Raw genomic sequence first — 22,180 nt, 5'->3', positions numbered from 1 at the left:
TATGGCAATATCTGAATTCATTACATGCAGTGTCAGGTTAACACCTGATGACTTTATATTAATTGTTACTACAAAAAAAAAAAAAAAAAAAAAAAAAGGATGCTTGTTCAGTGAGATTAACCCTGAGGGTAAAGGCTGTGCCCCTGCACTGTGCATCATCAAAGTGTGTGTTGGAGGGGGGCTTTCATTACTGACTGTCATCAGTCTAGATAAAAAGAGGCAAAACGCATGTTAGGGGCTCTGGTAGTCACTTTATTTAAATCTTGCACATGCCCTCAGTTAAAAAGACAGAATAAAGAAGGCAAAAACCGGTCAATAGCTAAAAGGCAAATAATATTTCTCCTTGTTTGTTGCAGGCTCATACTCAGTTTAGTAATATGCTTCAAAAAGCAAGGACATATTTGACTATCAGGAGTTGCACTTCAATATTTCATGTCCAAATTATAATTGTTGAACAAAAGGCCTATCAATCACAATCATTTGCCTAAAGTAAAGGTCAGACTGGAATCAGGAAAAACAGGTTTCAGAAGATCCAATTAACTTTCACCTAAGCGACAGATTTTGTTGCTCCATCATCTTGATCAAATGGACCATGTGCACAAAATATGTTGGCTACTCCTGTTCTCTCAGCCAATATGCATTTTCCACAGCAGCCATTTTGACATGAAACAGCAGGTAAGCAAAGGTGTTAGAAATTACACTAATTCATGCACCATTACGATTGAAGTGTAACAGTCCATCCAGTGATCTAGCATGAGCAACAGCAGGACCCATGGCTCTGTTAAACCTAAATGGAACAGAACCTGAATTAATGTCATTAATAGCACCTGTTTTTTCACACCTGCTATTCATGTCAAAACAGCTGCTGATTAAAAACCACAGCTGAGTCACCTTTTCTTTGCATGACTCGCAATTGGGGCCAATCGAAGGGCTGACATGTAACAAATACATTTATATGACAGACAGTCTGCACCAACTGCTTGAGCCTCTGAGCTGCTGTTTGCTTTAACACTAGCAGGCTTCACCAAACAGTCCTGAACACCACAAGGAAAATATACTTCTGTGTTAACTCCCTTATGCTATTATCAAAGATATGTGCTGATTTTCTTTTTAAATAAGCAACACAGTTACCTCACGTTAGATCAGTTTGGTAGTTGCATTGTAATATCCTGAGTAAACCTTTTTCCCAGTTTAAATCAGGTTATAACAGACATTTTGAAAACTCATTTATTCAAACTGTACTGTCAGTGCTAAAGAACCGTTGAAATGGAGGGCTTAAACCTTGCTGGTACATTACAACTTTTTTTTTTTTACAACTGCCTTGAAAACAGTAAATGCATTGCTACAACCCCTGATGGAATTTTGCGGTTAGAGGAGTACTCAAACGTTTTGGACAAAATACCCTTTTTCTGACTTACCCTGACTGAGATGACATGTTTGACACCATTTTCCCCTCTGTACATCCAGAGGTTCAGTTCCCCTGGATAGCATTTTGTATTGCTTAGCATAAAGACTTGAAGTCTATGGGGGGCATTAGCCTAGCTCCATCAAAGTGAAAAAATAAACCTTACAGCAGCTCCGAAGCTGTCTCATTTACACATTGTTTCATGTGTATTTGAGATAGACGTCTTGGAATTTTGTTAAGCCAAAGTGAAACGCTACCCATATGAGCCAAATCACTGGACATACAGAGGTGAAAATGGTATTCAACATCTTGTCTGAGTCTGGGTAAGACAGAAATAGGGTATTTTGTCCAAAACGTTGGAGTATTCCTTTAAGCGTGATGCTGCCTCCATGTTTTTAAGCTGTCAAAAACAAACCGAAACGTGAAGACATCAAAGCAGGAAGTAGCCAAGGTCATGCACATGATCCATTCTTTAAGATCAACATGTTAAATGAGGGTTACGAAGCTGTTTGAGGACAGGACTTATTTGTGTGAAGGGGAGAGGGGAAGCTGTGTGTTCCTTGTGGATGAGAGAGAAGTTGCAGGGCTCAGGCACCAGCTGCAGCCGTCTCACGCCTGCAGATACTCTGGCTGCACCCGTGCCACCTTGCGGAACTCTTTGGCATGTGTTCGTGGGCACTGCATCTCACACCAGCTGATTGGCACCATCTGGGCACCTGGTTTACAACGGAAGGCAAATTCAGTTAAGCTTGGCATCAAACAGAGTCAGAGAAAGAGAACAGTGTTGCTAAAAAAAAAAATGGGTGACTGTCCTGTAGATGACGTTTGTCCAGCACGGAAAGAGGATCAACAAATATGAGCTATACTTCTCACAGAAAATGTCTTGTTGCTATCTAAAACAACGAAACTGAGCCCAGGAAATATGGGCCAAGATATTGTTTTCACTACAATATATACATACATACATACATACACACCCATATACACTCAAAATAGTTATTTCCCTTCTTCATCAAATTAAATCAGATCGCATTGTTCTATAAACAACCAAAATTATGTTTAGTGAGAGCTTTTTACAGTGGGAAGACAAATTAAAAAGAAAACACAACAAAGTTTTAAGTTTTGAACATGTCATGGACCCAGCAATTTACTCCAGAAGTAATGAAATTATAATTTAAGCAGTTTCAAACACCTTATTCAAAATTCAACCACTTTTCAAACCTTAAATACCACATTAAAAATAAAGTGTTTTCAAGGATTTCTGGCTCTCGTACAAACTCTGCTTTGTACAAAAATAACCATGCCTTTCTCAGGGTGAAAAATTAAGATTTGTCCTCCCTGGGCGTTGAATACCATGTGCAGTTATGTGCGTAGGTTCAGAAAAATTTTTTAGCATATCCATTTTTGCACTACCTACCAATGCCACCTCTCAAATTCCATATTATTTTGAGTTGAACACGCCCTCTGACAGATATCTACTCCATTTTCATGTGCAAGATGCTTGAGGACACATGGCAGTGAATCACTCTCACTGTGCAGATGGCTCTGCCCTGTCTGCGTCTAAGTGTTTTCTGAAACAATCAGTGTACAGTTATCAATGCACTGAAAACTACAGCCATTTAAAATACTCTAATTTGGCATGGCTTTTTCCCTTCCACATTTATTTAGACAGCTGCTGCACCACCTTGTGTTCAAACAGCGTCATATTTATTAGTGCAATGTGGCATCACAATTTTACAAGTTCTAGAACAAAAAAAGTTAAAATAGGTCTTCTCTAATGGAAGAAATATGCTTTACCTGCTTCACTGTGTGCCACCACCACCCCCAACTCATTCTCTGCTGTAGTCAACAGGTAGTTAGACTGCACATCACCAAGAGAAATCTGAGATCACAAGTCAAGGATCAGCAACACAGAGTCAAACAAACACAGGAGATATTCATTCATACTACAGATAATGAATCAGACATCACCACACTGTATAACTCTTTAGGAGGTGATTTTAACTGTACTTCAGATGCTCAAGCTTGAGGAAAAATGCAGTGCTTACACCCAAAACCTCACTGAGATAGATTTATCATTGTTCCAGGGCAGGTTAAGGATACCACTTTTGCCAGGACGATGTCCCCAGGTCTGAAGCTTTTATACGTTTCCACCTATAAGCAATGAAAAGAAAAGGTTCACTCAAATTGTGATATCTTGGTTTCATAACTAAAAAAGAAGCTACACACAGGTCAATGGAAAATCCTGAATAAGTACATTAATCGACACACACCTTGTCTTTCTCTGTCGCTCGCACATCTTCTTTTCTATAAAGTCAGAAAGTGTCAGCTTACTTTTGAGAAAGAAACAAAATGAAAAGAAGGAAAGGAAATATCATGACATTAGTTTGACTTTAGTCCTTTGTTTTTTTGTGATTACCTGATAGTGCCTCTGAAGCGGTCCTTCAGGGGTGTGGAGCCTACATAAAGGATGTGCACCTTGGCAAACCTGGGGTTAATGCTGGTCACCTGTCCAATCAAAGAATAGTGAAGGTCAACACTAAACACCCCCAATGGCATAATCAGACTTGGAGTAACCTGTTCTTGCACTGCCAGATCAGTTTTAATTGAATCAGTCAGTATAACAACATCTGCATAATGTTACCTATTGGCACTATGAATGTGGCTCTCTGTGATGATACAAAGTCTAGTAAATGTGTCAACAGGGGTTTTGATGCTAGATGGCATGGCATTAAAAAATAAACATCAAACAGTCTGATTCTCAAGAATGTCCATTTTTACTTTAATAGGCACCAGACTATCATCTAATTATCACTGAAGGCTCTCACATTCTGCACCCAAGTGGTTGTTACAGCTTGCTCTATTAAAAAATGTGCCTTATCAGCAAAATTTACAGATTCCTTTCCCAACTCTTGCCGGAAGTTACTCAACTTCACAGTATTCAGATTAGAGTGCTTTGTTAGCAAGTGTGCATAATGCAGCTGGAACTTGACGTTTCTGGAGATTTCATGCAACACGTGTGTATGTGCCAAGTGGCTGAAGGCTGACCCTTACCTTACAGGTGACTATTGCACCTACATCAGGCAGGAGCTGTGTTTCTGTTTCCCTCACCACTGAGATCACTGGTAACTGCAAAGAGATGAAAACATGAACATGAATGTGTAAACACACATACACACACACACACACACACACACACACACACACAGAAAAACACAAAACCTGTTCAGTTATGATTCCAGCTGACAACAGCCTGAAGAAAAGACCTGTCATGCAAAGCATAACACAGATTTTCTCCGAGGCGCTGAACAACCCTATTTTCATGAAGTCATGTTCCGAAAAGTTGTGCAATAGCAGAAATGTTGCATTCCAGCACACCTGACCTCTTCTGTGGCTTTCTGCTACAGCTATGATTCTCTTCCCCTCCCCGTGACCCCTCACCTCCTCTCCCTCATTCTTCCTCAGCACGTAGCCTGCTAGTGAGGAGTAAATGTAGCCGTGCCGGAGGTACACGCCTGTGCCAGGAATACAGTCCTCTGTGCTGCATAGCTTGTCACCTGGGTACAAACAAGAGGAAAAAGACCAGGATGGTCAAAGAAAAACTAAAAGGGGGAGATATTAAGCAGAAGATAACGTATCCGTGAATTTCCAAACATCTTTAGCAGCAGTAAAGGAGTAAAGTGACAGATTTCCCAGTGACATATTTACATGACATCTGTCCAGTATTTCCACCTCAAAATCTGTAGAACATGCTTAGATATGAGGACTAAGAGTAGCACCCCTCCTGCGTGACAAACTCATCAACAGATGATATGATTTAGCTTGTTATACCTATAATTACTCGGATCTCGACTCACTCAGCTGATCGCTTTGACCCACTTTTCTTCACCATTAAGTCACATAAAAGCTGATCCTGTATCAGTGATATTTTCAGAGGACTGACACAATCCCAGGTGACTACTGTCTACAACTTCTCCTCCCAGTGGAAACCAGTGTGAGCCAACGCTGCGGCTGGTTTTTAAAAGCCTGTTGATGCTGGCACAAGCACTGCAACACAATCAGTGACATGTGAAACACAATATAATAGATCATTTGTCATGTTTTACAGGAGGGGTGAATCTAAACAAGTGAGAGATGGAATGCTAGGCAGCGCTGCCGTCCCGCCCGGGGCGATGGGCAGGGCACGTCAAGAGGCTGCAGATGAACGCTGCCTTGGAAAGTTATGAGTCAACAAATTACTGATAAACACATATCCTGACCGATAAACTACAAGTTTATCATGGCATGATTAGATATTAGCCCCAAAATACACGCTTTAACTTGTTTAAAATCGGTGTATAATGTCGCGGTAGCTGCTTCTTCAGATAAAAGCAACAAAATATTGGCATCTGATTGGAAACTAATCGTCAACAGCTCGAGCGCATGGGAGCTGTTGAGAGCTGGTTAGCCGCACATTTCCCACTGTCGTACTGGACCTCAACCGTGTTTTCTAGCAAAACGCAGGCACTCATACTGATGATTAATAAGTACACAACAAGCGAAGCCACATGAGACTACATTTGAGGCACATTTACATATAAAACTCCGGGACTCACCTGGAACACACAGCTTCATGGGCGACATGTTTTCAAGAGCAGATGGTCCTCAGCCAATTGGCCGTGACGTCATGCGGGAGTCGAATTTGATTGGCCGTTCATTTGGACGGCTCATAACGCCATGTTTGTTGAGGCATGCGAGTCTCACTAAGCCTCATGAGGGAAACTATGATTTCATTAAAACAAAATACACGTGGCTTTATGATAAAGGGACGTATAAATCTAAGGAGCATCAATCTCTAAAGGAAACTGAGCATTTTTTTTTTTTTTTTTTTAATCGGAACTCTTGTATGTTCTACTTATGTTTATATTGACCTCATTGTGGCTGATGATAGTTTATCCCATCTTTTGTGTTTCAAGTATAAAATTGTTGTATTTATAAGTTAGCTGCAATGTTTTAACTGTAGTATCCCATTAAAATGTATCATAGGATTACTATAGTTAGTAGTGCCCTGCCACCATGTGACTCAAGGCAGGAAGACACAGGAGTGCTCCAACAGGACCGCCTGCAAACTTGATGTGAAGTGATTTGTCAGACACTGATAAAAGAGTCATCCACATATTGTCTCTTAATATTTATTCATTTTCACACAATGCCACAGCAAACAAAAATCAGCAGTGCAGAGCATATCAACTTGCCCTTTTTGACAGTAGCCAGTGTTGTCTTGGTGCTCCCACTGAGCTTCATCTACATGTGGAAATAAATAGGAATACTTGGGAAAGCCTTACAAGGTTAGTCTAAGATCGCTCGTATTTGCTGGTCCCTAATTTTGTATTTTGGTTGGTGCTTATGGTCCATATCATAGCTGGTCCCCACTGTCTAATACTGAAAGCTATGTAGTTTAAATGTATTAGTATGTCACAAAAGTATAGACTAATCAAATCAAACACCAGATTGTATTGTTGTGTGTGCTGTGTGTGAAAACTGTGTGTAACTGAAGTGAGCATGAGCACACTGTGTACAGAGTATGTGCATGGGATGATGATACATAAATACCCTTGCTTTAACTTTACAACAGAACAGCATATGATTGATCTGCACTCCAGCCCAGCCCAAGAGGTGGGGTGCCTATTTCTTGGCCTTGCCCTGAGCAGCCACGGCCTCCATGGCCTTCTTGACCGTCTCCTCGTCTCCCAGGAACTGCATGGGCCCCATGGGCTTCAGGTTCTTGTCCAGCTCATACATGATGGGGATGCCCGTGGGAAGGTTTAACTCCATTATGGCCTCATCTGACATACCTGGAAACAATCAGAGATGTGCAAATGGCTTCCATTTGTCAATTTAAAAGGGATAGTTCACCCATTCTGAAATCAGTCTGAACTAAACAGCCAAAGCTGACGACAATATCAGAAAATAGAATGAAGCTAACCACGGCGATATCAGCTATCTCCAGTTGCAGGAGGCTAATTAGCTAGCCCTGAGGCCATTCAGTCAGTATCCAGCACAACGTCATCTTCCTTTTCTTCTCATGTGACATTTATCTACCAACCTTATCTGGCCATTTATTTTCACATTACTCTGGAACCCCTTCATTCGCCTCACTCCTGCACCCCTCACCTCATCCCCTGTCCCTCCATCCTTCCAGCTTACCCTCAAGGTGCTTGACGATGCCACGGAGACTGTTGCCATGGGCAGCAATCAGAACCCTCTTCCCCTCTTTGATCTGGGGGACAATCTCTTCGTTCCAGAAGGGCAGCGCCCGGGCAATGGTGTCCTTAAGACTCTCACAGGTAGGAAGCTGGTCCTCCGTCAGGTCAGCATAGCGCCGGTCCTACCCAAAACAGAATGTTAATGCTGCTAAATGTGGTGCAGCCACAGTGATGTAAGAGTGACAGGTGATGTAAACAAGATGTTTGTGTGTGTAAGAGACAGGTAGGGGGACAATCTGCTGTCTCACCTTGCTTATGACACTATAGAAGTCATGGTCTGCCTCCATGGGTGGGGGAGGGGTGTCAAAGGAACGCCTCCAGATCTTAACCTGGGCCTCTCCATGTTTGGCTGCTGTCTCTGCCTTGTTTAGCCCAGTCAGGCCACCGTAGTGGCGCTCGTTGAGGCGCCAGGTCCGGTGTACGGGCAGCCACATCTGGTCAATGCTCTCCAGAACAAGCCACAGGGTGCGGATGGCCCGCTTTAGGACAGAGGTGTAGCATATGTCAAATTCATAACCAGCGTCTGAAAAGAGGGAGAGATAAAAAGAAAAAAAAGTAGATGAATAAATTCATGACTGTGTGAGAGAGAGCAAGAGAGAGAGACTGTTTCTGCTTGTAAAAACAGTTTATAAACAAATTAACGTAGTAGTATGCACATGACAAATTCATTTCACCACTTTAAAAGGAGAAAATGCTTCTAATATAATTTCATTTCACACAATAGGAGATGATCTCCACAGTACATTGCTCCTCTATCAGTAATCATACATTTCTGTATTTTCATTTGTTTATGCAGTGGTTTATACAGAGCTGCTGTGCTACGTTGGCACAGTGTGGGCTCTGCAGACTTGTCCTGCACAGACTTGTCAGAGAGGAGGAATTTGTGACTAGTTTTCAATGGAGGGTGTGTCAGCTGCACAAGGGCAACCTTCCTGGAGGTTTGTTTGTGGGTGAGAGAAAGCCAGCAAGAGTGTATGCACACACACAAAGGCATGAGGACATATACCTGGAGGAAAGTTTAGACAGCTAGCCTGACCCCCCCCCCTTTTCCCTTCACATAACCCTAAAAATGCAGCACCATGAATTGCAAAATTTTACAGTGCAAACAGCAATAATCTATACTGATAAAGAAGGCAACTTTGCTTGGCAGGCTGGCCTGCAGGCTCTTTCTTTCCTGTGTCCGAATGGCACTTCTTCATATTTATCATTATTACTCAAACCATAGATAGGAAGCAGTCATGTAAAACTAACAGTTCTGTGTCAACTACAAATAATGGGGCAATCTGTGAATTTCCCTAATTTTGACATTTTCAGTGCACACGGTGAGCCTGACAAAGAAAACTTGATGAGAGGAGAAGGGATGTGACAAAGACTGACATGATGAAAAGTCCAAACATTATTCCCTTGATTTTACTTTGTATGAAACTAGAATGTGTGCCATGTATAATTCATCCAGTGGTCTTGTAGGTGATGTTGGTGACACATGCCCTCTTAGCCTTCCTCCGAACACAATTTCCTGTGACACACATGGTGTTGTAAAGGCAATGCAGTTAAAATAGCCTAACTAATGTTTTCTTTTTAATTAGTATAGAGGAAGACACAGACATAGGCTTAATTTAACAGGGACGTAAGTCACAATTAAAATGGATAATTATTAGGGATGATACAAGATCTTGATGTCTAGAGAAGTGAAGCTCGTGGGACATGAATGGAAATTTTAGGGACTTAAACTAAGACGTGAACTCCCCAATTTACAGAATAAACACCGGTAACTTGTCAATGAGGTTGATTCAAAACCAGTTCTCTTGTGGAAATGCTGAACGGTACTTGTTTAATTGAAAAGAGGAGCACAAGCCCGTTTTGAACATGATGCTATAGAGCACCGTGTTATCTCCCTCCCTGTGCCCACTGCAGCCTGTGCCCACCGGGCTTGACGCAGCGGCCTGCCGGCCTCTCGTCTCCAGCCGCCGGTACACTTACAGTTGCATAATCACGACTCGCTGGGCTTGCAGTGACTTAATCCAAAGACAAGAGAAAGGCTGATTACAGGCCTTGTGACATTATCTGATCGTGTGCATGAAGCGGAGATTGAGGCATCGTCACCTTTCAGGGCCTGTCCTCCTCTTTGGGCCTCCTGCACCCCGGTCTCACTCAGGTCCGCGTCGAACCATCCGCAGAAGCGGTTCTCCTGGTTCCAGCAGCTCTCCCCGTGACGGATCAGAACCAGCCTGTACGCGGCCATCCTCACACCGATGCCCTCTGCGCTGTATTTCCGGGAAGTTACGGCTGAAGGACTTTTCCCAAACTGCGGCAGAAACCTCCGCGGATGTGTCCTGGGTTCACTGCAGGCCCGCAGAGAGCTACAAAGGAGCTGGCGACGTATTCGCACCGCTATAATGATGGGACTGTGGCAGCGGGTTTATAGAGTTGGCTGGTCCGTCTGAACTTGACAGCGCACACGGCCCGAGTCCTCTTCCTGCTGGCGCCAGCCAATCACAGGCCGCGCTGTGGTCGCCGGAGGAGGAGGAGGGAGGCGGGAGGATGCGCACAGCAGCACGTCCACACAGCCTGCACATCCCGCAGACCTGCAGCTGTGCCGCATGTCATGTCAAGATGGAAAAAAAAAAAACAAGAAAGGAAAAAGACAGAGCAGCACCATCAGTAATCACCAATGATAATTAACAAAGGGAACAACACAGCGCCACAGCGTCAAACATTACATGTGCATCACTTTCTTTGTGCTCAGATTCAAACACACATCCAACAAGCCAGAAACTCCACACAGCAGAGAGAGAGAGAGAAAAAAAAAGCTAAGGCCAGTTATTTGAACCCTTCTCTCTCTTCTTCCACAGGCTGGTGTGGTGAGATGCTCTTGAGCTTTGTTTCACAGGGTGGATTTGGCCTGTCTCAGATCTTTAAGAGACCTTTTCACACCTACTCTTATCCTTCAAAAGTGCATATTTTGAAGTCAAGAGTCACTTCAGATGCTGAGCAATGTTTGTTGCTCAGAATTCCACAGAACACATTGTGGCCTCGGTTCTTCCTTTAGCCCAGTCAAAGTAAAGTAAAGTAAATCCCAGACTGAGACAAGTTGGGTCATACCACCCTGTAGCTGTTTTCAGATGCTGCTAGCACTACTGCAGCTGCATTGCTGGCAATGGTGGACATCACGTCCTTTCCACCCACAACAGGTTGAAATGTTCTTGGACATGACACAAAATCTGTGCCAGTTTTTAGCTGACCTTAGCCTCTGACCTCCCTGTGGAGGAAGCAAGTGAGAAGGGATTTTTTTTTTCTTGTGATTATTATTAAAAAGGGAAATGTGCCTGAAGCATATCAGAATGTCTCACAAACCATGAAAAGGTATTCGTGATTTGCAGTTCACTCATTTTGGGAATAAAAAATGATACATCTCAGGGATAACAAAACTAAAATTAAACTGGAATGTTAAAATTTTTACAATCATGATATTTAGCAAAAAGACACATTCCCCTCTCTCACCTTGCTGTACACCTTATGCTCATTGAAAGTTTCACTTTACAAACTCAAAGTATGCAGAACACTTGCCCATTTATATGTTCTTGTTAACTATAATTAATTAGTTCTAATTTTATAATAATAATTTTAATATCCATTTGCTGATGCTTTAGGGGAACAAGGAGTGAGTTGAGCTATTTATTGCTTAAACCCAGAAAGTCATCACAAATTCCAAAATTAGCTTTTCACCATTAAGCTACCTACAGTGGCCTCAAGGCTTTTTTTCTGCATGAAACCCTGTTCCAAGGATCCTATGTTGCACTATTCATATATTACCAAAGGAGAATGACAGTGAATTTTAACTTTGAATATGCTCATCGACAATTAAGAGTGAATCATCTTATTTGTCTTATTTTCAGGGCACTGGTGCAGTCAGGTACTTTTCAGAACAAAACTGAAGAACCATTCTTCAAACTTGGGGTTCACTGAACAAAATTTAATGAGATGTAGACCACGTTTGAAGATTAAAAATCCTAATACAGAAAGTGTTTGCCAAGACTTTAACATTCAGTGTCAGTGGGTCAGTTTTGAGAACATCATAGATTGGTCTATGTGTTTTATAGTTTATTAGGACATTTTTTTCATGAACACTGAGTGAGCTGCCCTGCTACATAAGAAGGAAGTATTCGAAATAGCACTTTGAGTCCTGTTGACCCTTATTTGAGCAGCAGTCAACTACAGATGAAGTGCAATGAGAAAATTAAGAAAACCACCCTGATTTGGATGCCGAAGCCAAAACAAATTCCCCATAAATATTCATAATCACATTCTGAAGTACTGCCAAGGGACCAGTGCTATTTTTCGTCATGCTGTCACTTGGTAATATTACTTGAAGCCTTGGTTTACTGGTCTCTCCCTTTAGAATGAGAGATGACAATCTACATTCATTTAAACTGTCTAAAATGAAGGAAACCACACCATATGGACAAATGTGCTGGGGTTAATATGCTTTATATAGTCAAAGATGTCTGAGATGGTCTACTTGCCATTTCATAGGATGTGAAGCTTATAGAATGTGACTTTATTTTGTAGATTTGAAGTGGGGTGCAAAATATTTCTTCATTTCTTCAGTCTTCTTTCCTCAGTCCTTTGACAACAATAATATCTATCCATCTATGTATCTATCTCTGTCGATGTCTATATCTATCTATGCACTTACATACATGCTCAGTTTTATCAAAAACTCTCAGATAAGGAGTTAACTTGATAAACTGCTCTGATCAATTTACATGATCCTTTGTCACATGTTTCCAGTGGGCGGAATGATTCTGTCCAATCAGAGCGTGATATCGGGTTGTTGACAGTAGTGTTTTCAATGCTGGTTGGCTAACGACCAAAAGACTCAGAAGGTCCCGCCTCTTCCCGGAAGCTGACAGTCATCTGATTATTTTTTTTGTTTGTGAGAACCTTCCTTGTTAGCTAGCGTCGGTACTAGCCAACAAGCCGTCCCACTTTGTTTCCCTCTTCGTCTTCTTTTGTGTCCACATCTCAGCTCGTCGCCCCCTCAGGTCACATCATGGACGAGACGAGTCCGCTTGTCTCTCCCCTCCGTGACTCCACAGATTTCAGCTACTGCCCCACAGAGCCCACCAGTCCCCGGGGTGCGATTGGAGGCACGCCGGGCTCCGTCGTGCGCATCCCGGCTGGCAGCCCCGGACACAGCCGGGAGAGACAGCCGCTGCTGGCCCGGGACCGCGGCGGCTCACCGCGGGAGCCGCACAGGAACGAGTTCCCGGAGGATCCCGAGTTCAGAGAAATCATCAGGAAGGCCGAGCGAGCCATAGAGGAGGGAATCTACCCGGAGAGGATCTACCAGGGCTCCAGTGGAAGCTACTTTGTCAAAGATTCACAGGGGGTAAGAGCTGCTAATATTGTCAACCGATCTTCAGACAGCCTGCTGATACGATGTTGCCTCTGCTTGTGACTGAACTGTCCTCAGTAAAGATTCAAGTGGTGATGCAGCTGCAGTGATGTGTGTTTACTCCAGAGCGCAGGGGAAGGCCTCCAACTTCTAACAAGCCTGTGATGACTTGGCAAATAGGTTATAAGACATCGGCAACACAAATCGAGCTTATTGTTTACTGCTTGGAACATAAACAAGCTCTTTTTGCTTTGTTACCGTGTACTTTGCGATCTAGTTTCGGTTTCATTCACGCTGGCACTTGCTTATCATTTTAAGATGTGTCATCCTTCCACCAGGGCAGGTGGTCTGTATGCCAGCCTAGCAGTGATGCCAGCAACACACACTCTTACCGATAGCTGGATATCAAATCTGATGTCAAGCTGCTGTGTTTTGTTGAGGTCTAGTTTGAGGGCTGATGACAAAGAAAAGCCTGTCAAAGTTGGCAGGCAAATGTGGAGCAGATGTGGTTGAATTTGCTCATAAATTGTAATAACCTGAAAAATAGGAATCACTTTATTTGTGTACCCCTTATCTAAGTTTACAAAGTCTTTCACATTCAAGACAAGCTGAGAAAAGCATACTGGCAACAATACACACACACACACACACACACACACACACACACACACACAGCTATATTATACTTGACATTTATCAGTTTCTTCAGTATCACGTGACACTTTGCAGCCATGCCAGATTAGTGATAGTAAACTTTGATCAGCTCTACTGATGCAGGCCTGGAGAGGTCTTGATCAACCGACACACACCCACACCCACACTGTCTATCCAACATTTCTACATCTACAATATGTATTGGTTTGCATCCAGTCAATGCTGAAAAGGGAAGTGTGTCTACAGACTCTGTAAGTGCGAAATTCTGCGGCTTTATCCTCACAAATTTCACTTCTGATGAGAAATTTCGCACCAGGGCTCCAAGTTGTGTGTCTAGTGTGCAGTCTATTTGAAGAGTCATTCATACTCAAGGCTGTATGTGAGTGTGTCACGGTTTTGACCCAGTAACCCCCCCTCCCCCCAGCACACACACACACACACACACACACATACACACACACATACACACACACACACACACACACACACACACACACACACACGCACACACACACCCACACACACCACCACCACCACCACAGTCTCTTTAGTTACAGTCACCAGTGTGCTTTAGTAGTCATGTGCTACCTCTTTCTAAGGATATTCTGTTCTATGACCAAGTTTCATGCTGTAATCGGTGTGTGTGTGTGTGTGTGTGTGTGTGTGTGTGTGTGTGTGTGTGTGTGTGTGTGTGTCATACTACCGTAATACAACATGTGATTTCAAGAAGCTATTGTAGTAACCTGTAGCCAACTTTGAAGTCATAAAATGTGACACTAAGGTTGAGATAAAAACATTAATGCAGTTCTGCTTGCTAAAGACAACAGTCTCCTTGGATTTAAACTGTTAATTCTCTTAATTCAAAACCAAACCTTGTTGTTATGGTTCATTCATCACCTCCTCCTTAACTTTTGCATACTGTCATGTTTCCAGTCTCTATGACCTGCTCTGCCTCCCTCCACAGAAGATCATAGGTGTGTTCAAACCGAAGAACGAAGAGCCCTACGGCCAGCTCAACCCCAAGTGGACCAAGTGGCTCCAGAAACTGTGCTGTCCCTGCTGTTTTGGCCGCGACTGTTTGGTCCTGAACCAGGGTTACCTCTCAGAGGCCGGAGCCAGTCTGGTAGATCAGAAGCTAGAGCTCAACATCGTTCCCAGGACCAAGGTGGGGAGGAAAAAGGCGCAAACAACTTTTAACTCGCACAAGATCAGACATATACTTCTTCCCAGCTTTGCACCCATTCAGCAAATTTCTCCCTCCCTCATTCAACCCTCCTCCCTCTAGGTGGTGTACTTGGCCAGTGAAACATTCAACTACAGTGCCATAGACAGGGTCAAGTCTCGAGGAAAGCGGCTTGCCCTCGAGAAGGTGCCCAAAGTGGGACAGCGCTTCCACAGGATCGGACTGCCACCAAAGGTAATCTGCCGATTGTAGCCTTACACAGGGAAAAATCAGCTTCATCAAGTGGGAAAGGGAGGATTTCATTAGCTACTTCAAAATAATAATGAGGATAATAAACTGTATTTGTATAGCACCTTTCATACAACAAATGTTGCTCAAAGTGTATTACAATACAGAAATTATGGGTACAGAGTGCTTCACATGTAAACAGACACAGAATAAACATAAAAACATCAATTGAATGCTACAAAGTAATGTAACCTAACATGGAAATTCAGCATGCCTTTCCTCAAAACTATATCCTCATTTATCAACAGTGAGAAATGAAACAAAACCCTATAGTATAGACCAACTTTAAAAATAAAGTTAATAAATGAGAATACATAAAATCACTAAGGTGTGTATGGGTGACAGAGTGTATTTATTCAAGGATTATTAAAGGAAACATCCACCCTGCGATACTTTTACACAGTTATCAGGCTGCGATATTCAGTGCATTCCAGGAGTTATTTGGGGTGGTGCTTTTATCTTGTTGGTCATGTCCAGTTTCCTTCACCATGACTCATCTCTGTTACTTCAGTTAGTGATTTCCTATATTTCCCAGAATGCCTTTCAAAAATCCTCAGAGAATGAGGTCATAACAGAGTGCGAATAAGACAGTGACCCTTTCTCCAGTTGCAAAATGCCAGGAGTGGCACCAGTGACTCAAATCATGTTCCGTATTGTGTCTGCTGTTGAATGTTGGTGCAAAGTGGTGAATCTAGAAAAAAAAAGCTCTGAATTTGAAGAAGAATTGAAAGTTGAGCTGTTTTCTTCCATCAAACACCGTCGGTGGCTGTTCATTAACAGTGTAACAGTGTTTTATGGTGGGTTTTACCATCTAAAAATAATTTATAGTGTTAAGGATAACACTAGTGGGTATTACACAGTGAAAATAAAACAAAAATCCAGGATGCTGAAGCTCTGTTGCCTCTGTTGCCAGGTGGGTTCATTCCAGCTCTTTGTTGATGGATACAAGGATGCAGACTTCTGGCTGCGGCGGTTTGAGGCAGAGCCCCTGCCGGAGAATACCAACCGGCAGCTGCAGATGCAGTTTGAGCGGCTGGTCGTCCTTGATTACATCATCAGGAACACAGGCATGTAGCAGCTCCGGTCAGCACTAAACAGGGCTGTGACGCACTGGGCATCGTTTTAGGAGATGTCCTCAGCAAAGTGCAACAGTGTTCACTAATTTATTACCTGTTTGTTAGGGAGATGTGTACAGGCAACGCCGAAATTTTCTTGCCTAGAAACATTGTAGAAAAACAGCTGCTGTGTTTATCACAGCCCATAATGTCACAACTGGGTAGATCAGAGCTGATATGTACTTGAATCTGACTTGTTTGTTTCCTCTTCCAGACAGAGGAAATGACAACTGGCTGCTAAAGTATGACTGTCCCATGGACACCGTTGGTAATAGGGTGAGGACACACTCACTCACTCACACCCTCACACACACAGTCAGAATCTTCACATGATTTTTTTTTTTCTATTTCAAAAGTCCTGATCCACTCTCTGTGTCCTTTTTTTCTGTTTGTGTGTCTCTGGATGTAAGTGTTTATAATTTGCTTTTATCAGCATCTAAAGCTGCAGTCTGATACCTCCTCACTTTCTTTTTCTCAAGGACACAGATTGGGTTGTAGTAAAGGATCCGATCATCAAGCTGGCAGCCATAGACAACGGCCTAGCCTTCCCTCTCAAACACCCCGACTCCTGGAGAGCCTGTAAGCACCTGCGCTGACATCCTTTAACCAGTCGCTGCTTGCCTTTTAGGGGATTTGAATCTTTCTTTGACTTTCTTTCAGCCCACTTTTCGCCTTTCTCCAGACATCACTGTTACTTGAGCCGGATATGTTTTTATCTGGTCTACTTTTATTCTTTACTTCCTATTTACTTTATGCACTATCTCTCTCAAATTCATGACAGTGTTACTTGCATTAGTTTTTTTTTCCACAGCACCACGCTTTATTTGGTCATGTCCTTTTCACACTCTATACTTGAGGCTCCAAGTCCACGTTAGTTATTGTTCCAGGCATGCCTCTGATATTATTTATCTATTATGACACACATGCCAACTTACTGCTGTGTCCTTTGACTACCATCAGCATCTACACAATCTGCTCTATTCAAATTGTAATCCATATGCCAAGCTGGTTAAACATATCAAAGTGCTCAAAATGCCACTGGTGTCACTTTACAAGGTGGTCAGGGTTTTTTCCTGGCTCAGCTTTAATGCTACTTGTGCAAGCCAGTGAACAGAACCAGTGACCCTCCATGCCATTAACTGGGACCACTGATTGTTCTAAAAAAGTGTAAATGATACGGCTTGTTCATATTAGGTTTTAAATGAACATGATTAACAGGTAGAGAATATGACAAAAATGACAAAATACAAAAACATATGTTCAGTTGAGGCCATAAAACAATAACATTTCTATCAATTTTGACTATATGCAATTAATTTGGTTTTGTTTATGGGTAGTATGTTAGCAAGTAGAGTTTAAGTGGTTTAATGGGCTTTTCCTTTACTCTGATTGTTTTTTAACCTCTAAAATATGAAACTTGGACAGTAAAAAAAACAATTGTACTAGACAGAAACCACAAGATAATTAATAAAAAAGAGAAAATGATATCCATTCTCTTTTCCATCATTATTCAGTCCAAACTTATGAAACAGAAACAGGCCAAGGTTGGATAAATGTTATTTTGTTCACATCTCAGAGTTGAGCACTGCATACAAATTACAGGTTAATAATTCAGACCTGAGCTCAGCTGCTGTAGGCTATTGGCTCACCAGTCTCCCTCTGTCTTTCTCATATACACACACACACAGGCTCTGTGGAGGTATTTAGAAAACAGACCAGACCTGACACAATGGGGAATGCTAGTTTCTCGTGTGCAAAGTTGCTCCAAAATGCTTTTTATTCTGCACAAAGATGATACTTTAGGTCACTAATTTGTCATAACCTGCATAGGAACTATGGATGACAGTTAGCTCATTTTACATTGACATTTACATTGATGTGGAAACTGAAATGTTGATTGGTGTGCATTGTCCCTGTTAGATAAATAAATAAATAAACAAATAAATTGCTGTTTCCTTACTTTGACCATATTACAGAGGTCAATTTAAAAAAAAAATGTATACATATGATGAGGCCAAATATTAGTTTGTTTTTACTTGCTGAATCGGAAAAGATGTCATTCACTGTATTAATTACTTTTGGATTCTTTGCATCAGAATTTATTGATTATTGCAGCATGTCACATGCCGTTGCCGTCCAATGAAAATCCTACATCTCCAATTTTAGCGATTTTTAGTCAGTTGTCAAGATACATGGTTTTCACAAGACAATACTTATGTATTTTAGTGTATAATTACCTTGCATTTTCACTTAATGATAGCTAAGATATTTTATTTTTCTCTTTTCTTTAACCAATCAACAGACCCGTTCTACTGGGCGTGGCTCTCCCAGGCCAAAGTCCCATTTTCCCAGGAGATCAGAGAGCTGGTCCTGCCCAAGCTGTCCGACCCAAACTTCATCAAAGACCTTGAAGAGGATCTTTACGAATTGTTCAAGGTATGAAGTGAGTTTGTGTAGTGATTCAGCAAAATGCTAATGGAGGATAGAGATGGAGGAGTCATGTGAAGGGCAGAGAATGTGGGAATGCTGTTGAGAAGAAGGTGTCAAAATGAAAACAAGTGAAAGTACAAGATGATTAGAGGGATCAGGTGGATGGATTGTGAAAGGAAGAACGATTTTACGGACAGAAGTGGAGTGTGAAGGGTTAAGAAAAAGCTTTACTTCTGTCGGTTCTGTGAATGTAATCTGTGTTATGTGTCTGTTACAGAAAGACCCAGGGTTTGACAGAGGACAGTTTCACAAGCAAGTAGCTGTAATGAGGGGCCAGGTGAGTCCAGTCCACTCTATTCTCAACATATCTCTCAACAGTGAAATCTAATACTGTGCATTTAGACAATACACACAGAGGCTTCCAGTCCATCACTGTCAAACAACTACCTCTGCTTGGGCTGTGCAACATGCTGCACAACAAAATTTCATCTATTTCATTCCTGCTCTGTGTTTAGTTTCTGCTGCTTTGTTGTTTTCTAGTGAATATTAGGCCTACTGACCAATTCACACATATTTTTGACTACTTGCATAAGAAAATTCCAGCCTAACACTATTTAAAACAAACCTTATAAAGATGACTTGCATTGCATTTCTGGTGCTGCTTTGCTGTTTGATAGATAGATAGATAGATAGATAGATACTTTATTCATCCCGAAGGAAATTCACAGTTTTTTTTTTGTTTGATATTATGTTTGTTACGGATGCTTGGTATTAGATTTTTTTTTTTTTTTTTTTTTTGCCAATCTCCGATATGCTGATATTTTCCACTTCTTTTTGTAGATTGTGATATTATTATGCTTACTCTTATCGTGATGGCCTACTGGTAAATGAAATCATAAAATGCATTGCTTTTCAAAATGTACACATTCACTGGGCAAAATAAGAGAACTATTTAAACTTGGGTTATGTAAAATATGCTGTATTTATTTTTATATAACATCATTTTCTTTTCTTTCAAACAAAACTGTAAGATTCATCCTACTGAAACAGGACTCACAATCGCCACAACTAGAGCAATTTTTTAAGATGATTTTTTTTTTGGCATTTTCTGCTTTATTTGACAGCCACTGATAATATTGATGATGTGCCAATATTATCGTGCATCCCTACTTTTTTTTTTTTTTTTTTTTTTTTAATTCTGCAGCTAAGTAGCCAAAAGTGACTTTATTTACTTAAATGTGGATCCTGTCTTTTTCACTTTTCCACCCAAAGATCCTGAACCTGTGCCAGGCCCTGAAGGACGGTAAAACGCCCCTCCAGCTGGTGCAGATGCCCCCGGTGATCGTGGAAACAGCCCGGGCGCCTCAGAGAGCCAACAGCGAGTCGTACACACAGAGCTTCCAGAGCAGAAGACCCTTCTTCACCTGGTGGTAGAGGAGCAACAGCAGGAAGCCAAGAGTGTGGAGAGGAATGAATGCGTCCATGTGTGGATGTAAGAGAGGACAGTATCTGGGGGTGCAAGACTGTAACAGGGGCGACCAGATGGAAATAATCATCACCCTTCCCTCCTCTCCTTCTTGTGGACATTTTGACTACTGTCAGTGAGTGAGGGGATGGAAAGATGAGGCCAAAAGGAGAGGGATTTCATGATAGCTATGTTTCCCTGTCTGCCTCTGTGCCTTGTGTGGATGTCAGTGAAGACTAATGTCTAAATGGAATAGATGAAGATTATGTACCCTGCAAGAAAGAGCCTTGAAAGAAAGATTTCAGTGAAATGTTAATGTCAGAGATTTCTTTTGAGCTGTTGGTTGCAGACACACACATACATACACACACACACACACACACACACCAGTCAAAAGCCTTCCGCATTTTTGTTAGGACGGGAGGTGCTGCATTCCAGGTTTTGTTTTGTTTTGTTTACACCCCTTCGCTTTCTAATATGCATTTGCATACTTCCTCCCACACACACATAAAAACATCAGGTTGGTGAAAGTGGTAGTGAAACAAGTTGATGGCAGCGTTTTTGTGGTAATGAGGGAAGAGAGGTTTACATTTCGGTTACGCCTTGAAGAATAAGGAACTGGGCTCTTAGTGGTATGTCCTGTGTGTCTTCACATGGAGAACGTAAGCCATGATGTGCGTCAGTCTCAGTTGTTCAGTGGCACCCTCCCCTGTTACTTAGATTAGGAGCTGCAGGTGTTTTTTTTTTTTTCAATGTTTGAAAGAGGGGTACTTTTGGTAAAAGAAACACACTTTCCTCAGAGAAGTATGACTGGGTTGCCTAACTCTCCTTCTTCCATCAGTAGTTAAATCATCGGTAATGAAGTCACACATAATTTTAGAAGTTGCCATTTTCCCCGTGGCTTGGAAGCGTATAACAAAGCATGGGGAAAGAAGATCCCATCTGCAGGTGTACCTCAGTCCTCGGGCTCCTCCTGTTTGACTTGGAACAGCTCATGTTGATCACTGTTAATTTTCTGGCAAGTGAGGTAAACCTAAAAAATGACAACAAAGTAACTTCCTGCTGTACCGAACTGACATGAAATGTATTGTGACAATGCACTGTATAATTTGTATGTAATATTTAATGACAGATTATAATTAAAATGTATTACATTAATACCACCGGATCCTGTGTCTTTCCCCAAAAAGGTGAATAAAGTACACAGTGAGACAGATTTATGCTGTACAAATATCAAAACAATAGTTCAGGCAAACCTCTAGTTATAAAACAGTGTTGATCTAAAAAATCATGTCAAATGAAAATCGATTTATTTTGCCATTTCATTCCCTCATTTATTCAGTGTTGTACTGCAGCCAAGAAAAAAGTACATGATATCCTGATATCTCGTTCTATGGAATTACAATAACAGTGATCCTAAGACATTGAGAAATCCACCACCATCATCACAGCCTGTCCCTGATCATCGATGATTACGTACAATGAGCTCTGCCAGTTCCCACGCAAACTATACACTTACACCAGCGGACTGATTCATCGTACCCGCTGCACACACCAATCTCAGTAATCACATCTCAGGCATGACATGCACAGAGAGTTTTTGTTGCAAATTCAGCTCGTTCCAGCCTGCACTCATTACAAACATTCCTTCCTACAATAGTTAATGGAGGCCAGTGGAGTAATACTTCAAGGTACACTGTGCAACACTGAGGGCAGATATAAGTGAGGATATGTGGCTAACCTTGAACTACTGTAGATGACTGAGACCCTACACGGACACATTTTTTTTGTGAACTCTAAAGGATCCCTCAGTGCAGTTTTACACAGTGCATGTTTCAACAGGTTTATCAAAGTTCAAAGGTTAATATTTCACTGGGCTGGGGTCAGCACATGTCACTACTAGAAGACGATGCTGGATACATCAAAGGACACTTGCACATTCGTACTGTTTCCAAACAGATTTGGAGCCATTTGTCTTCTCAATTCTGTATTTGCTC

General features: G+C 41.9%; 3 protein-coding genes across 3 annotated transcripts; 1 reads left to right on the top strand and 2 right to left on the bottom strand.

Annotated features, from left to right (window-relative positions):
* Nucleotides 1–231: 231 nt before the first annotated feature.
* exosc1 (exosome component 1) lies at nt 232–6,073 on the bottom strand. The gene is made up of 8 exons (XM_030060829.1): nt 6,001–6,073; nt 4,847–4,962; nt 4,460–4,534; nt 3,825–3,913; nt 3,679–3,712; nt 3,509–3,559; nt 3,203–3,287; nt 232–2,121 (listed from the first exon to the last, which is right to left on the bottom strand). Exons 1-8 carry the CDS (start codon nt 6,026–6,028, stop codon nt 2,015–2,017), a joined length of 585 nt encoding a protein of 194 aa, XP_029916689.1. The 5' UTR covers nt 6,029–6,073; the 3' UTR covers nt 232–2,014.
* Nucleotides 6,074–6,549: 476 nt separating this feature from the next.
* On the bottom strand, nt 6,550–10,143 carry pgam1b (phosphoglycerate mutase 1b). The gene is made up of 4 exons (XM_030060825.1): nt 9,754–10,143; nt 7,899–8,173; nt 7,592–7,772; nt 6,550–7,239 (listed from the first exon to the last, which is right to left on the bottom strand). The coding sequence occupies exons 1-4, from the start codon at nt 9,890–9,892 to the stop codon at nt 7,070–7,072; spliced, it is 765 nt and encodes a 254-aa protein (XP_029916685.1). The 5' UTR covers nt 9,893–10,143; the 3' UTR covers nt 6,550–7,069.
* Nucleotides 10,144–12,568: 2,425 nt separating this feature from the next.
* Nucleotides 12,569–21,343, top strand: pi4k2a (phosphatidylinositol 4-kinase type 2 alpha). Its single transcript, XM_030060775.1, has 9 exons — nt 12,569–13,042; nt 14,667–14,867; nt 14,988–15,119; nt 16,087–16,240; nt 16,503–16,564; nt 16,768–16,867; nt 18,591–18,724; nt 18,996–19,055; nt 19,991–21,343. Exons 1-9 carry the CDS (start codon nt 12,704–12,706, stop codon nt 20,150–20,152), a joined length of 1,344 nt encoding a protein of 447 aa, XP_029916635.1. The 5' UTR covers nt 12,569–12,703; the 3' UTR covers nt 20,153–21,343.
* Nucleotides 21,344–22,180: the final 837 nt, after the last annotated feature.

This window comes from Myripristis murdjan, chromosome 1 (assembly GCF_902150065.1).
Source record: "Myripristis murdjan chromosome 1, fMyrMur1.1, whole genome shotgun sequence".
In the NCBI taxonomy this organism is placed as follows: Eukaryota; Metazoa; Chordata; class Actinopteri; order Holocentriformes; family Holocentridae; genus Myripristis; species Myripristis murdjan.
Note: the sequence above shows the minus strand (reverse complement) of the source record. Positions and strands in the feature narration are given on the sequence as shown.

Coding starts and splice junctions, on each gene's coding strand:
- exosc1 (XM_030060829.1), bottom strand. CDS start 6,028: ATGTCGCCCATGAAGCTGTGTGTTCCAG. Junction 3,560..3,678: donor GAGCGACAGAGAAAGACAAG/GTGTGTGTCGAT, acceptor CATTGCTTATAG/GTGGAAACGTATAAAAGCTT. Junction 3,288..3,508: donor ACATCGTCCTGGCAAAAGTG/GTATCCTTAACC, acceptor TTGTGATCTCAG/ATTTCTCTTGGTGATGTGCA.
- pgam1b (XM_030060825.1), bottom strand. CDS start 9,892: ATGGCCGCGTACAGGCTGGTTCTGATCCGTCACGGGGAGAGCTGCTGG. Junction 8,174..9,753: donor AGGAGGACAGGCCCTGAAAG/GTGACGATGCCT, acceptor CCCTCTTTTCAG/ACGCTGGTTATGAATTTGAC. Junction 7,773..7,898: donor TCTATAGTGTCATAAGCAAG/GTGAGACAGCAG, acceptor TGTTTTGGGTAG/GACCGGCGCTATGCTGACCT.
- pi4k2a (XM_030060775.1), top strand. CDS start 12,704: ATGGACGAGACGAGTCCGCTTGTCTCTCCCCTCCGTGACTCCACAGAT. Junction 14,868..14,987: donor ACATCGTTCCCAGGACCAAG/GTGGGGAGGAAA, acceptor TCCTCCCTCTAG/GTGGTGTACTTGGCCAGTGA. Junction 16,868..18,590: donor CCCCGACTCCTGGAGAGCCT/GTAAGCACCTGC, acceptor ACCAATCAACAG/ACCCGTTCTACTGGGCGTGG.